Source organism: Nanorana parkeri, unplaced genomic scaffold, assembly GCF_000935625.1.
Source record: "Nanorana parkeri isolate BGI_ZX_2015 unplaced genomic scaffold, ASM93562v1 scaffold1192, whole genome shotgun sequence".
In the NCBI taxonomy this organism is placed as follows: domain Eukaryota; kingdom Metazoa; phylum Chordata; class Amphibia; order Anura; family Dicroglossidae; genus Nanorana; species Nanorana parkeri.
In genome coordinates, this window is record NW_017307460.1 from 237,703 (window position 1) to 251,950 (window position 14,248).

A 14,248-nucleotide genomic window follows, 5' to 3' on the forward strand; every position below is an offset into this window, starting at 1 on the left:
GAGCACCTATGTGACCAGATTAGAGGAGCTGGAACTGCATTATAAGAGGCCAGGACTGGCAGAGGTGAGATTGGCACAGTGTCTGGCCGCTGAGGTTCTCCGGGTTTCCTGTTACATTAGGAAGTCCAGGAACAAATGCTTCTGGTAATAAAAGGATAACAATGTAGGTAGCAGATGTACCGTATATACTCGAGTATAAGCCGTCCCGAATATAAGCCGAGGTACCTAATTTTACCAAAAAAAACTGGGAAAAAGTATTGACCCGAATATAAGCCGAGGGTGGGAAATGAGGCAGCTACTGGTAGAGAGGTAAGTAAGAAGACGCGCTGGCGCTGACTCGAGTATAAGCCAAGGGGGGCACTTTTCAGCCAAAAACATGGGCTGAAAATCTCGGCTTATACTCGAGTATATACGGTAATAATACGATGCGGAGTATAAAATTCTCCATTTGCTGATTTTACAGCTCTTTAAACTTGTGAATGTGTATAGCCTGTCAATGCCTTACAGCGGGGGTGGGCAAACGTCTGGGACCCTCTAGCTGTGGTGACACTACAAATCCCAGAATGCCTCTGGGAGTCATACCTGCAACGGTCAGTCCTGCAATGCCTCATGGGACTTGTAGTTACACAACAGCCAGAGGGCCAAAATGAGCAAGGTGCAAGAGACCACTGCTTCCACCAAGACTAAGGGTCCTTCTCTGCCGCATGCTGAAAGTGGATGTGGTTCTCTGCTTGAGCTGTAGTGGCTTTAGAATGACAAACTATAAAGCGCAAGGACCATTTCTCTGCGTGGAAGCAGTGGTCTCTCCTCATAGATCCATCATGCACCCTGCGTACTCCAAACCAATGTTCCACTGCAAGAGTCCCCCTTTAATGTTCCGGCCGTTTCTCATTTCATACAACAGGCGGAGGAGGTGCGGGAGCTGGTGGACTCGGAGTTGGGATTTCAGCAGACGCATCTGATTTTTCCAAGCAAAACCAAAACCTTCCTGTTTGTGTCCAATGACAAGAAGATTGTGGGGTGTCTGATCGCAGAGCCAATCAAACAGGTGGGTGTGGTCTATGGGGTATGAAGCGCATTTTCCTAACCACGCCCCCGACTAGAATTTATAGCACGTTGGATGAACCGGCTTGCCTGGCCGGCTGGTGAGTCTAGGCCAAATGGAAAGCAGGAAAAGGGGTCAGGAAAGCCCCCCACCCCCCCCCATGATCCCTGCTTGCAGCGTATAACCCTCTGGCTGCCGCAGTGTAGAAAATCTATTACAACTCTGGATGCACATATACCAGCTTTTCGGTATCGAGTACCAAGATTTTTTTAAATGATTGTTATTGGTACTCGCCAATACCAAATACTGTCCCCGGAAGTCCCATTTAGGAAGCCAGGCAGCTTCCTGATCAGCCATGGAGTCGGCTTTATAGCCAATTGAGGGGGGGCAGCTTCCTGACTAAGTGACGCGGGAACATGGAGCCGGCTTCCCGACCGATCAGGAAGCCGGGCGGCGTGTAACAACTCCCCGCCCAGCATCATTTTTTCCGGCACTCGCCGATACCGAATTCTGATACCGGAAGTCCCATTAGGAAGCCAGGCGGCGTGTAATCGCCATCTGGCTTCCTGGTTAGCAGGGAAGCCGTCACCAGGTTTTGGCCAATCGGGAAGCTGGGCGCCATGTAATGACGAGTTTCCCAGCTTCCTGATTAGTTGAGTAGCTGGCCACTCAGGAAGCCGGCCAGCGCATCTTTACACGGCGCCCGGCTTCCTGATTGGCCAGAAAGCCGGCTCCATGCTCCCTCGTCAACAGGTGACGAGGGAGCATGAAGCCGGCTTTCTGGCAAATCAGAATGCCAGGGGGCGGGCAATGAGGAACCAATCGGGAAGCTGGGCAGAGTGTAATGACTCGCCGCCCGGCTTCCTAATACCAGAAGTTCTGGCATCGGGAGCATTTGGGCGAGTACAAATACTCGAATCGGTACGGATACTAGTATCGGTGCATTCCTAATTACAGCTAAATGTTACTTTTAGGGTCCATTGATACTGGTGCAATGCATTCATTGCATGGTTCTGTGCAGATAATGCAGCAAACTGTGCAATGCACCTGCCGTGTGTTAAAAGGACTATGGGGTCAGTGTTTTCCCCCATAGTTCTCCTCAGGGTCATTGGAGGGCACATACTAGCGTCCTACCGTGAACCAAAGCTCAGTATAGGGCTGCAACAACTAATCGACATAATCGATTATTGAAAAAGTTGTCAACTTTTTCAATAATCGATTAATCGGCTTCCGATCAGTTGGCCCTGTTCACAGCTCCACACGCTGTGCGCCGCACCTCCTCCCCACCTCACGCTCGCCGCAGTATACTGAGACGCCGCAGCCGAAGCGGATCCCGACATTACTACCGAGATCCACCCAGCTGCGTAAGTGACAGCTGCCTCTGCTTATCTAGAGCCAGCTGTACCCGCCCCCGCCCCCCGTCCGTTCCTCCAGTCAGCACTCTCTGCAGGAAGATCGAGAAGTGAGCGAGCCACGGTATGTGTTTCCTCACTTCCCGATCTATGGAGCCGAGTGATAGTCACTCACCTCAGTTCTCCTTTAATGGTGCATGAGGTGTGTTGCCATTCATTTAAATGGCACCCAAATGCACCTCCTGCCCGCAGTGTGCTTAATCGCGCTGCGTTGCACACACCGTGATGCTGTGCATTGTGTTACAATTTAAAAAAACAAAAGTGCATGCCGGGTTGCTCATAAAATGTTTTGCCTCCCAAGTGAAGCAGTTGGATAATTTGTGAGTGTTTCCATCCTGTAATTCAGAGTGGTCACTGCTCACTTCCATGTTTTGTTTGCAGGGATTTAGAGTCCTTCCTGAGCCCCTCCCAGAGGCGGAGTCTCTCAATCGGGATGCTTGGCGAGAGCGGCACAGAGCTTGGCGATGCTCTTCTGACTCGGAACCGGCCCTCTGCGGCATCAGCAGGATCTGGGTCTTCGCGCTGATGCGCAGGAAAGCCATCGCCAGCCGCCTGGTGGATGCGATGAGGTGAGGAGGTCTAATGTATCACAGCAGAGATGTATGGAGGGGACATGGTACATGTATGACTGTCATATGTACTGATGTCATGTAACGCCATGAAAGAAAGTCCTTCTCTTCCAGTAACCAGAGAGAGGAGGCGGGGAATATCTACATTCACTTTTAGGTCAATATTACAATTGTTCAATAGCAACGATTACTGAAGGAACGTTCTAATGCCGGGGTCTCCAACCTCCGGCCCTCCAGCTGTTGGTGGAACTACAAATCCCATGAGGCATTGCAAGATTCTCAGACATGACTACCGAAGAGAGATGCATCATGGGATTTGTAGTTTCACCACAGCTGGAGGGCCGGAGGTTTGAGACCCCTCCTCTAATGCTTCAGAGCAGTTTCGTGTTCCTGGTCATAGGGAGGGATCTAAGAATGAATGCGCACACAAATGCAGGTTTCTGAAGTGTTTACATTTGTGTGCGACTCTTCTCTTTCGGCTGTAAAAGGTCCCCTGCAGTCTGGCATTTGCTGCCTGACCAAGCCCTGCATCCACATGGGACACATTGGGTGAGGTCAGGCAGCTGCTGCCACCAAATGTTAGGTGACTTAGAGGATCAGTGCACTTTAAGAGGCCATTTTTGCACCTTTACTCTGACCTAACCTACCGCCTTCCTCTACACATGCATGCTTGCCTCAATCTCACAGCCGTGGCCTCCAGTTATTTTTTACGTCTTGGCCGGGCCTGTTTATTACAGCCACATAGACTTCTAGGGTGCTGTGTCCTGAGGCTGGAGAAGAAAGGAGGGCAGTCCCATAGAAGTCTATAGGGCTGTAATGTGCAATTACGGCCAGGATACAAACAAGCCCCGGAGGCCACAGCTATCGGATCGAGGTAAGTGTGTATCAGTGGAGGGGGAGGGGAGCTCCACCTGATGCAGCTTCCTATAGTGGGGTGGTGACAATTCGGCACTCCTGAATTTAGAACAGAGCTGCCACCCTCATGTAGGCTGTGCTTGCACTACAGTGACATGAGGGGAGGATGTTGCTGGGGGCGTGACCATCGGGGAGGATGTTGCTGGGGGCGTGACCATCGGGGAGGATGTTGCTGGGGGCGTGACCATCGGCATTCATTGTTGGTGCCAGTAGCTTGTCAATCAGCACCTGGCCACGCCTAGTCCCACCCACTGCTTATCTGAAATGACATTTTGCTGTGAGCTGCAGTGTCTGGGAGGGGGGCGTGTGAGAGACGTGGAGGGTTTGGCTCAGTAAGGGAAGGTAAAGGTTTCTATGAGACTTGTGCGTCACTTAAATTACAAAGAACTTTATTTCACTTTAAGACTAAATATTCAAATTGTTAAAAATCCTTCCAAAGAGAATTCCGTACACTTTCCGCTCCTCATGAATACTGTGCCCACGGCCTGTGATTACGACCCATTTATAAAATGCATGCCACAGTGTGGAGCAGATGGAGCCCCCATGTGTTCCCTGCTTGTTGCGGCAGAGAAAGCTCCATGATTGGAGGAGAAGCTGGTCATGTGACTTTGACATGTGCGGTGCTGCTTTTTAAATGAGCCCCCTTAGAGTTGAGCAGACCTCGGACATGTATAGAGGTGAGAGATTCTGACATTTACAGCATATTTCTTCCGGGTTCATTAAAGGAGAACTACGAGGCGAGTGATTTCCACTCCTAGTCATAGTCGGAGCCGCCCTGTGACAAAGAAGCTGTCACAGGTCGGCTGGATTGATCGGGGAGTGAGCAGAAACATGCCGCCGATCCGCTCACTTCCCGATCAACGTCACGGTCAGTCATCTCTCCCGGCAGAGATTCCCCTCCCTCTCCTCTCAGATCCTCCAGCGCTGACTGGCGGAACGGACGGGGGAGGGGGCGGGCACAGCTGCTCCGCCTCTAGATAGGCAGAGCCAGCTGTCACTCACGCAGCTGGGTGGATCCAGGCCGTATTGTCGGGATCCGTTCCGGCTGTGGCGGTCTCAGTATATGGCGGGCAATCTCCTGCTATATACTGAGCGTTGGGGTCACGGGAGGAGGTTGTTATGTCCTCCCGTCACCCTAAAGAGAACTATGAGGAAAAATACTGACCATAAGTTCTCTTTTTTTGCATTTTCAGGACGGCAGTGTCAGACTCCATAGTTCTCCCATGACGGGGTCACTGCCGGCAACTCCATCTGACTAACCAGATCCGTTTCCATTCCAGGAGCTCCTTCATCTACGGGTCTCACCTGACCACAGACGAGATCGCCTTCTCCGACCCAACGCCGGACGGCAAGCTGTTCGCCAGCACCTACTGCAAAGTCCCCGACTTCCTGGTGTACAACTTCCTGAGTTAGAAAGCGTTGGCGTTTGTATATTTTCTGATCGGAGAGTTTTATGTTGTTGCAGAATGACGCTGTTGCACTTTTGCCTGTTTTTTAGAGTTTTTATTTTGCTGTTTTTATGGTGCCCGGTTTACAATAAATGTTCTTGTACATACAATGGGTGCGTGCACTGCTGGAGGCGACGGTACAGCCAGAGGGGGGAGTTAGTATTAAAGGAGAACTATGGGGGTCAGAGCTTTTCCCCATAATTCTCCTTAGGGTAACGGGAGGACACAAACTAGCGTTCCTCCCGTCACCCTAGGCTCAGTATATAACCCTCCCCCCATCATAGTTCTCCTTTAAACCAGGGGTAGCCAAACCCCGGCCCTCCAGCTGTTGGTGGAACTATAAATCCCATGAGACATTGCAAGATTCTCACAGCCTCAGACATGACTCCCAGAGAGGGAGAGATGCCTCATGGGATTTGTAGTTTCAGCACAGCTGGAGGGCCGGAGTTTGGCTTCCCCCTTGCGGGGGCTTTACAGCTGTTGTGGAACTACAAGTCCCATGCCTCGGCCTTGCGCCTCTGGTGGCATTTTGGGTAAAGCTGGAAACAAGCCCTCCCGAGGAATCCATTCCAGTTAGGAGAATGACATGTTGCTAGCGGGTATGCGCACTTTAAATTGCCCTCGTCTTTCGGTAGTACATGTGATGCTCGGGGGAGGGAGACAGTGATGTTGGCTTGACCTTCTCTGACAATTGTATGTGTGGCAGGATGGAGGCGGGCCTCGTTCTGGGGGTGCACACCCAGTCACATGTCCTCAGCAATATAACTTTGCTGTCACTGACCACTCCTCTGGTCACATGGCAATGATTGGGAGCTGGTAGGATGGGCCCTCCTGGTCATGTGATCGCAGCCAGTCACCATGATCACATGACTGGAAAGCTACTGGGAACTGCTCGGGCCATTTATATATTCTGAAGGGCCTGCGGGAAGAGTGCGCTCTGATTGGACTTTGTCTTCTGCAGGGGCCGGGCTGCACACCAGAGGCCTACCATAGCTAGGCTCCCGGCAGGGGTACGTCTGGCCAGTGCAATGCCGTCTGCTACCAGAGATATATGTCGTCTATCGTGGGGCGGGCATGCTGAGCAGATGCCATGGTTATAGGATAAGCTTCTTTGATGTGGGACCCCAGCCAAATTGCACTAGTGAACATGCAGTAAGAGCGTCCCTTCCCTACGAGTTCTCCTTTGCAGCTCTGGGGGGGGCGGGGGGTTGGTTGGGTGTAATAGGCACAGATGAACCGAGGGGGAAGAAAGAGTTGCAGATCAGCGTTCGGCCCTAAGTCTGGCTGCTGTTGCACAGATCACTACAAAGGGGTGTGCTCGAGTTTAACAGGCCCGTAAGAGCATGGGTAGGCAACCTCGGCCCTCCAGCTGTTGTGGAACTACAAGTCCCATCAGGCTTTGCTAGACTGAGAGCCACAGGCATGACTCCCAGAGGCAGAAGCATGGTGGGATTTGTAGTTTTGCCACAGCTGGAGGGCGGAGGTTGCCTTCCCCTGTGTTGAAATTTGTTGCTGCTCCAGAATCAAGCTCGCCTCATTGTCATATCACAGCACTCTCGCACACCACTCTCGCACACACCACTCTCGCACACCACACACCACTCTCGCTCACGCGCACGCACACACACACACCACGCTCGCACACACACACACCACGCTCGCACACACACACACCACTCTCGCTCGCACACACACACACACAACTCTCGCGCACACACACACACACTTCCTGTATTGGCACTTGCAGAACAAAATGAGTTACAAGTAAGGCCAATACCCACCCTGCCCTCTCCTCGTGTAACGCATGTCACCACAATGACGGGTGCATCTTAAAGTCACTACCTAGAATTGTTCACTTCATTGTCTTCCTCATCACGTTCAATCCTTCACTCTTCTTCTACGTTGTGTATATATATTTGTGTTGTGTTCACTTTGATTGCGTTTTTCATCATTTCTTGTATTGCATTGTTGTTTTTGTTGTTGAATGACGGTCAGCACACACAGGGGTGTCTGTGAAGGTCTCATTCATCCGGGTCATGTTATATCTGTAAGAATAAATCGCTGGATTTGCTGCATTTTTCCTGAAGACGTTTCGCCGGACTTGCACAAGTCATATCTGAGAAAGCTGGTCGGGTGACCGGCGAAACGTCTTCAAGAAACATACAGCAAGTTTAGTTGCCTTGACTTGTATTTGCTGACACACGGAGGGGTGCACGGCACATTGCCACCTAGACTGACCAAGCACGTCTTATTTCCTCTGCAAAACAATTGTGGGGTCAGGCCGATGTACATCAGGAGTGTCTGTAGTCCGGGTCCCTGCACCCTTTCATTGCTGAAATAACGTTCTTTTGTTGCTTGTAGAATTATGAGGCTCGGCTTCTGGAATATGATACACGGGGGTCACATGTCTGGAACGCGATCACGGGCGCGGTAAATGTTCACAGAATGCAGCCCCTTCGCTTGGGGGAATGACCCTGGAGGTACGATGGGGGCGAGCGGAGCGATGGGCACCATTCTCCCCCCTTATACTGAGCTCAATGGCAGTATCAGTGCGTAGGAGTAGAAGCCTTCCCAAATACCAGTGCTGGAGTCTAATGGATGTGCGGCAGTGAGCCGGAACTATCCGGAAGAACTAAAGGCGCATTATAAATAGAAGAAAGCTTGTACCGCTTCCGTGATGTAATGTAAACCTTTCTTGGAAGGAGCCGGGACTGAGTCTACGTTACTCCTTAACACAGCGGTTCTCAACCTCTCTAGGGCCGGGGGGTTGGGGGGGGGTCACCAAGTTGTGGTGCCCCCCCAACCGTAAAATTTAGGAATGCACCAATACTAGTATCTGTGCGGGCTCTCGGGAGGCTGTGCGGGCTCTCGGGAGGCTGTGCGGGCTCTCGGGAGGCTGTGCGGGCTCTCGGGAGGCTAGTGGGACTCTGTTGGCGTCCAGTGCGGGCTCTCGGGTGGCTAGTGGGACTCTGTTGGCGTCCAGTGCGGGCTCTGTGGTGATCAAGCACTCGCCTCCCCTCTCTCTGATCCTCTGCGGCCACTGCTGCTGCGGCGCCATCTAGGAGAACTGACACTGCTGCGCTAGGAGGGGGCTGAGGAGGCTCTTACCTAGAGCAGCACAAGGCATGTGGGGACCCCCTCAACTGTGGGTCGCGACCCACAGGTTGAGAGTCACTGCCTTAACAGAATGTAAAGCCAAACTCCGGGCCCAATCCCCAGAACAGGTTCACAACGGTCAAACATTCCGGTTCTTCAGACAGTAATGGTCATCGTGCCGGGATCCTCCTATGTCCGGCAAATCTGTTTGTTTACATGTCGGGATTAGTTCAGATCCCACTATACCTCCTGACCACTCTGGATGCAGGGGCTGCGGGTCTCTTGGATCCCAGCGTTCTGGATGCAGGGGCTCTGGGTCTCTTGGATCCCAGCGTTCTGGATGCAGGGGCTCTGGGTCTCTTGGATCCCAGCGTTCTGGATGCAGGGGCTCTGGGTCTCTTGGATCCCAGCGTTCTGGATGCAGGGGCTCTGGGTCTCTTGGATCCCAGCGTTCTGGATGCAGGGGCTCTGGGTCTCTTGGATCCCAGCGTTCTGGATGCAGGGGCTCTGGGTCTCTTGGATCCCAGCGTTCTGGATGCAGGGGCTCTGGGTCTCTTGGATCCCAGCGTTCTGGATGCAGGGGCTCTGGGTCTCTTGGATCCCAGCGTTCTGGATGCAGGGGCTCTGGGTCTCTTGGATCCCAGCGTTCTGGATGCAGGGGCTCTGGGTCTCTTGGATCCCAGCGTTCTGGATGCAGGGGCTCTGGGTCTCTTGGATCCCAGCGTTCTGGATGCAGGGGCTCTGGGTCTCTTGGATCCCAGCGTTCTGGATGCAGGGGCTCTGGGTCTCTTGGATCCCAGCGTTCTGGATGCAGGGGCTCTGGGTCTCTTGGATCCCAGCGTTCTGGATGCAGGGGCTCTGGGTCTCTTGGATCCCAGCGTTCTGGATGCAGGGGCTCTGGGTCTCTTGGATCCCAGCGTTCTGGATGCAGGGGCTCTGGGTCTCTTGGATCCCAGCGTTCTGGATGCAGGGGCTCTGGGTCTCTTGGATCCCAGCGTTCTGGATGCAGGGGCTCCGGGTCTGTTGGATCCCAGCGTTCTGGATGCAGGGGCTCTGGGTCTCTTGGATCCCAGGGTTATGGATGCAGGGGCTCTGGGTCTCTTGGATCCCAGCGTTCTGGATGCAGGGGCACCGGGTCTCTTGGATCCCAGCGTTCTGGATGCAGGGGCTGCGGGTCTCTTGGATCCCAGCGTTCTGGATGCAGGGGCTGCGGGTCTCTTGGATCCCAGCGTTGTGGTCATGTTGCAACCCTCCCACCTTGTTGTATGTATCAGAGACGCAGCGCTGGGATCTGTGAGGTCCGCAGTGCTTACACACAGAGTGGCCAGGGAGTGTAGCGGGAGCTGCACTGATACCAGTACACAGTGATTTGCAGGACGTGGAATAATCCCTGCGCGGTGAGGTTTGGCTTCTGAGGTCCAGGAGTGTTGGGCGGGCGGCTGTGAACATGTTTAGATAATTGTACCCGGAGTTGGGCTTTAGGCTGATGAGGTTTCTGGCTGCTGATGACCCATTTTTCCTGCTGCATGCGCCCTCCTAAGTGGTTCTCCTCGGCCTCTCTGGTCCAGTGATGGTCATTGTTGGGTACAATCACATTCTGGCCGCAGTTCTATCTCATGCATGGAGCACTGCGGGGATAATAAAATGCGGCAGAATGTAATTGGATTTAGTAAAATGCGACTTCTACGAACTAATATTTTAACATTTATTCCGCTTCAAGAAAATCGCATTTTGTTTTTTATGACATTTTAAATGCTGCGAAATAAACCCGTTTTCTGGTCCGTCGCTTTGTTTTTTCTTCCTTCATAGTAAATCATTTTTATTTGTAGTCATAAAAAAAAATATAAAAGGAGCCTGCCCCCCCTCTCTTTACACAAGGAGCCCGTCCGGTGTATAACTTCACGTGACATGTAGAGGTGACGGATCCCGGAGAGGTAAGCATGGGCGGCATCACAACAAATGTGACTAGCGCTGCAAAGCGTAGCCATTGAACCGTCTCTTCCTGGGGGCAAGCAAGTCTTCTGCTGGCTCTTCCTCCTCAGCATCTCACTCCATCAGTGGTAGGCAACCTCGGGCACTCCAGCTGTCGTGGTACTGACTTCCAGATGGACCGAGCGGAAGTCTCCAGTCCCAAAACGTAATCTGCTCTGATACAAAGGGGGTGGGCTCAAGTAAAGAAAAGGGGGAGGAGTGTCAAAGAAAGCTGTCAGGTTAGCGCTAGGCAACAGTGGCACGCCATCTGTTGTGGTACCATGAGGCATTGCAAGTAGGCCGGACAGAGGTGTACTCCCCCCTGTAATAGATGAAGCGGTCTCATCTCTATGTCATTGACACCCCTAATGATCGATGGATCAGGGACTGGAGCTTCGAATAGACGAGTCGGGGGATACGTACAGAATGAAAGACACGGCCGCTACGGGGTCAGCCTGGGTCACATGATCATGGTTTTATTTCCCACTGCAATCTCTTCTCTGCTTTAGGGGTCTCTTATAGTTATATACAGTAATAAATCGGAATGCATGGAGATTGTTTTGGGTTCCCCTCCCCCAGTACCGGTGCCCCGATTATCAGGAAGTTGGGTGGCGGGGTCATGACCCATCACCCAACTTCCTGATTGCCTGTGAAGCCGGTGTCCTAGCGAAAGAAGACCGGCTACACTTGTGGAGGTTGCCTGACCAATCATGAAGCCAGGCGGCACGTCATGACCTACCTCCCGATTGGAAGCTGGCTTTACTTGTTTCTAGGCAGCCTGGCTTCCTGACCAATCAGGAAGCCGGGACACGAGTCATTTCCAGGAAGCAGGAGGTCCCCCCTGCACTTCTTACAGCGCTTCCGGTCCAAGTAGCAATAGTGGCGCTCGCAGTGACGATCACGGATGGCGCCGCGCACAACAGTCAATGAAGGATAGAAGTCGCCAGAACTCCAGCAAATGAAATAATAAAAAAAATGTCCATTTAGTTGGAATAAACGCATAATCCCATCCAATGTTTCGGGACCAGGCCCCTTCATCAGGGCAAAGATGTGACCACATTCGCTCACTTCTCCATCAGGTCCCTGCAGAGAGCCGTGACTATCACTCACGGCTCCCTGCAGGCATTCCCCGCTCCTCCAGCGCTGACTGGCGGAACGGACGGGGGAGGGTACAGCTGGCTCTGCCTCTAGATAGGCAGAGTCAGCTGTCACTCACACAGCTGGGCGGATCTCAACCGTAATGTCGGGATCCGCTGCGGCGGTCTCAGTATACCGCGAGCTGTAGCTCCCTATATACTGAGCTTTGGGTGACGGGAGGACGCTAGTTTGTGTCCTCCCGCTACCCTAAGGAGAACTATGGGGAAAAGCCCTGACCTCATAGTTCTCCTTTAGTATCTCTCCTTTTCTTGCTATCCATTGCAATTAAATTCCCTTCACCAATAACCCCCAAACGTGTTTTGACATTCGTCGTCTTCGTGCGTTATGGAGGGGAATTTATTAAAACTGGTTGCCATGGGCAACTGCTCCAAACAGCTTCTCACTTTCAAAACCTAACTGAACAAAGTGAAGAGAGACACTAATTGGTTGCTATGGACAACTGCTCCAGGTTTTGATACAACTCTAAAAAGGGAGGGGCCAGTGATACATGAGGAGGGAGCTGTGGGGTATGAATTGTATGAGAAAGTGATGGTTCAGTGGTTAGGTTGCGGTGGGATCGGCTTCCTTGAAGAAATTAGTCTTTAGGGAAAACCTAAAGGCAGTCAGAGTGGGAGACAGACGGACAGGTTGGGGTAAAGAGTTCCATAGGATGGCAGACTAGAGTAGTCCTGGAGGCGAGTATGGGAGGAGTTGACAAGGGAGCTAGAGTGCAGGAGCGGAGTGGACGGTTAGGGTGACATTTTGAGGCAAGGTTGGAGATATAGCCGGGGGCGGAGTTGTGGATGGCTTTGTAAGTCGTTAATATTTTGAATTTTATCCTTTGGGCGAGTGGAGGGATTGGCAGAGAGGGGTAAGGATGGAAGTTGTGGTTGGCTTTGTAAGTCATTGGAAATATTTTGAATGTTATCCTTTGGGCGATGGGAAGCCAGTGCAGGGATCGGCAGAGGGGGGCGGGGGATGGAAGCCAGTGCAGGGATCGGCAGAGGGGGGTGGCGGACACTGACCGGTTGGTTAGGTGAATGAGTCTGGCGGCTGCATTCATGATAGACATAAGGGGGAGGAGCCTGTGTAGCGGAAGGCCAATGAGGAGGGAGTTACTTTGGGGCTGATGTTTGAGTGTGGAAGGCGGGACGAAGAGATCTGGTTACTTTCTATAGCGTTAGGAAGCGAGTGTCAAGTAAACACAATCTTCAAAAAAACAAACATTTTTTTGTAAGAACTTTATTGAAACAATAAATAACCGTCCAAGCTCGCGTGAGGGCGGACATATGAAAAAGTAAAGAGTGTCAAACATGCGTTACCCGCAATCCTACGGCCAGATAGAGCTCCTGGCCACCCGGTCTCCCCTTCAGGATCGGGCCCGATCCCTATATGTCGCTTACAGGAAGAAACATGAACAAGTACTAATCTGATTTATTCTACAAAACATGACAACAGGAAAGAGCCGACACACAGTGATGAGAAGTATGGATGACGGTAACGTTACAGGGCCAAGGAGCCTCTAAAGCCAACCTGAAATGATCCAAAAAATCTCGAGCCCCGCCCCCCTAATTTTTCGGGTTAGAGAAAACTCCCTCCAGCCGCTCTGCTGATACCTATAACAGGTGAGGGGGACGGGTTCTATGTGATACAAAGTGGCTTCCTCCCGCTCAGCCTTCGCTTCATGGAGAACTAAACCCCCAACCATGGCTCAAACCCGGAACCATCTGGAAGGTGGCAGCCCACTTAAGCCGATGGGTACTGGAGGGCTCTGGGTGGAAGTGTTGTGTAGGGAGCATCCCACTTAAGCCGATGGGTACTGGAGGGCTCTGGGTGGAAGTGTTGTGTAGGGAGCATCCCACTTAAGCCGATGGGTACTGGAGGGCTCTGGGTGGAAGTGTTGTGTAGGGAGCATCCCACTTAAGCCGATGGGTACTGGAGGGCTCTGGGTGGAAGTGTTGCGTAGGGAGCAGCCTACTTATGCTGATAAGTACTGGAGGGCTCTGGGCGGAAGTGTTGTGTAGGGAGCAGCCCACTTATGCCAATGGGTACTGGAGGGCTCTGGGTGGAAGTGTTGTGTAGGGAGCATCCCACTTACGCCGATGGGTACTTGAGGGCTCTGGGTGGAAGTGTTGTGTAGGGATCAGCAAAGAGGGTGGAAGAGATAAGTTCTCTGTAATACAGGTCCACTTTAAAGGCTCGTACAACTCCCCAGAGCGGTCACATCTCTGCTCCTGAATAGAGTTCACAATCTCTCCAAAGTAGAATTTTACCGCAAAACTCCGCCTCCTCCCCCTCGATAAAACAAATAAAACGCTTGCGTCCGGAACCTTTCATCAGAACGTAAGATTATTGGACGCCTTCCGCTTCCAGAGCTGCCACAATCTGAGCCGCGGAGGGCCGTTCCTCGGGGGTCTCGCTGGTGCACATGCAGAACAATTCTATCACTCTCTGGTGGGACTCATCCAGCTCGTCCTTGTTCAGTGCCGGCCGCGTCCCCAAAGCCTCGTAATAAGCTTCCTCGTCGAAGTCATCGTCATCAAAGGAATCCTCTGTGCGGACAACGGAGAGGGGCAGTTACTGGTCTCAGATCCCGCAACAGCTTTCGTGACTCAAGTCACACTGCTGTTTGGGGTAAGTTTTTTTGCCCCCCCC

At 52.3% G+C, this 14,248-nt stretch overlaps 2 protein-coding genes across 2 annotated transcripts in view; one reads left to right on the forward strand and one right to left on the reverse strand.

Annotated features, from left to right (window-relative positions):
* ESCO2 (establishment of sister chromatid cohesion N-acetyltransferase 2) overlaps nt 1–5,372 on the forward strand; it is a 16,075-nt gene extending 10,703 nt beyond the window's left edge. The window contains exons 9-11 of the mRNA XM_018568472.1: nt 905–1,048; nt 2,839–3,026; nt 5,222–5,372. Of these exons, the coding sequence (XP_018423974.1) occupies nt 905–1,048; nt 2,839–3,026; nt 5,222–5,354 (465 nt within the window). The 3' untranslated portion in view covers nt 5,355–5,372. The remainder of the gene's footprint in view (nt 1–904; nt 1,049–2,838; nt 3,027–5,221) is intronic.
* Nucleotides 5,373–13,942: 8,570 nt separating this feature from the next.
* PBK (PDZ binding kinase) overlaps nt 13,943–14,248 on the reverse strand; it is a 7,552-nt gene continuing 7,246 nt past the window's right edge. The window contains exon 7 of the mRNA XM_018568473.1: nt 13,943–14,145. Within this exon, the coding sequence (XP_018423975.1) occupies nt 13,943–14,145 (203 nt within the window). The remainder of the gene's footprint in view (nt 14,146–14,248) is intronic.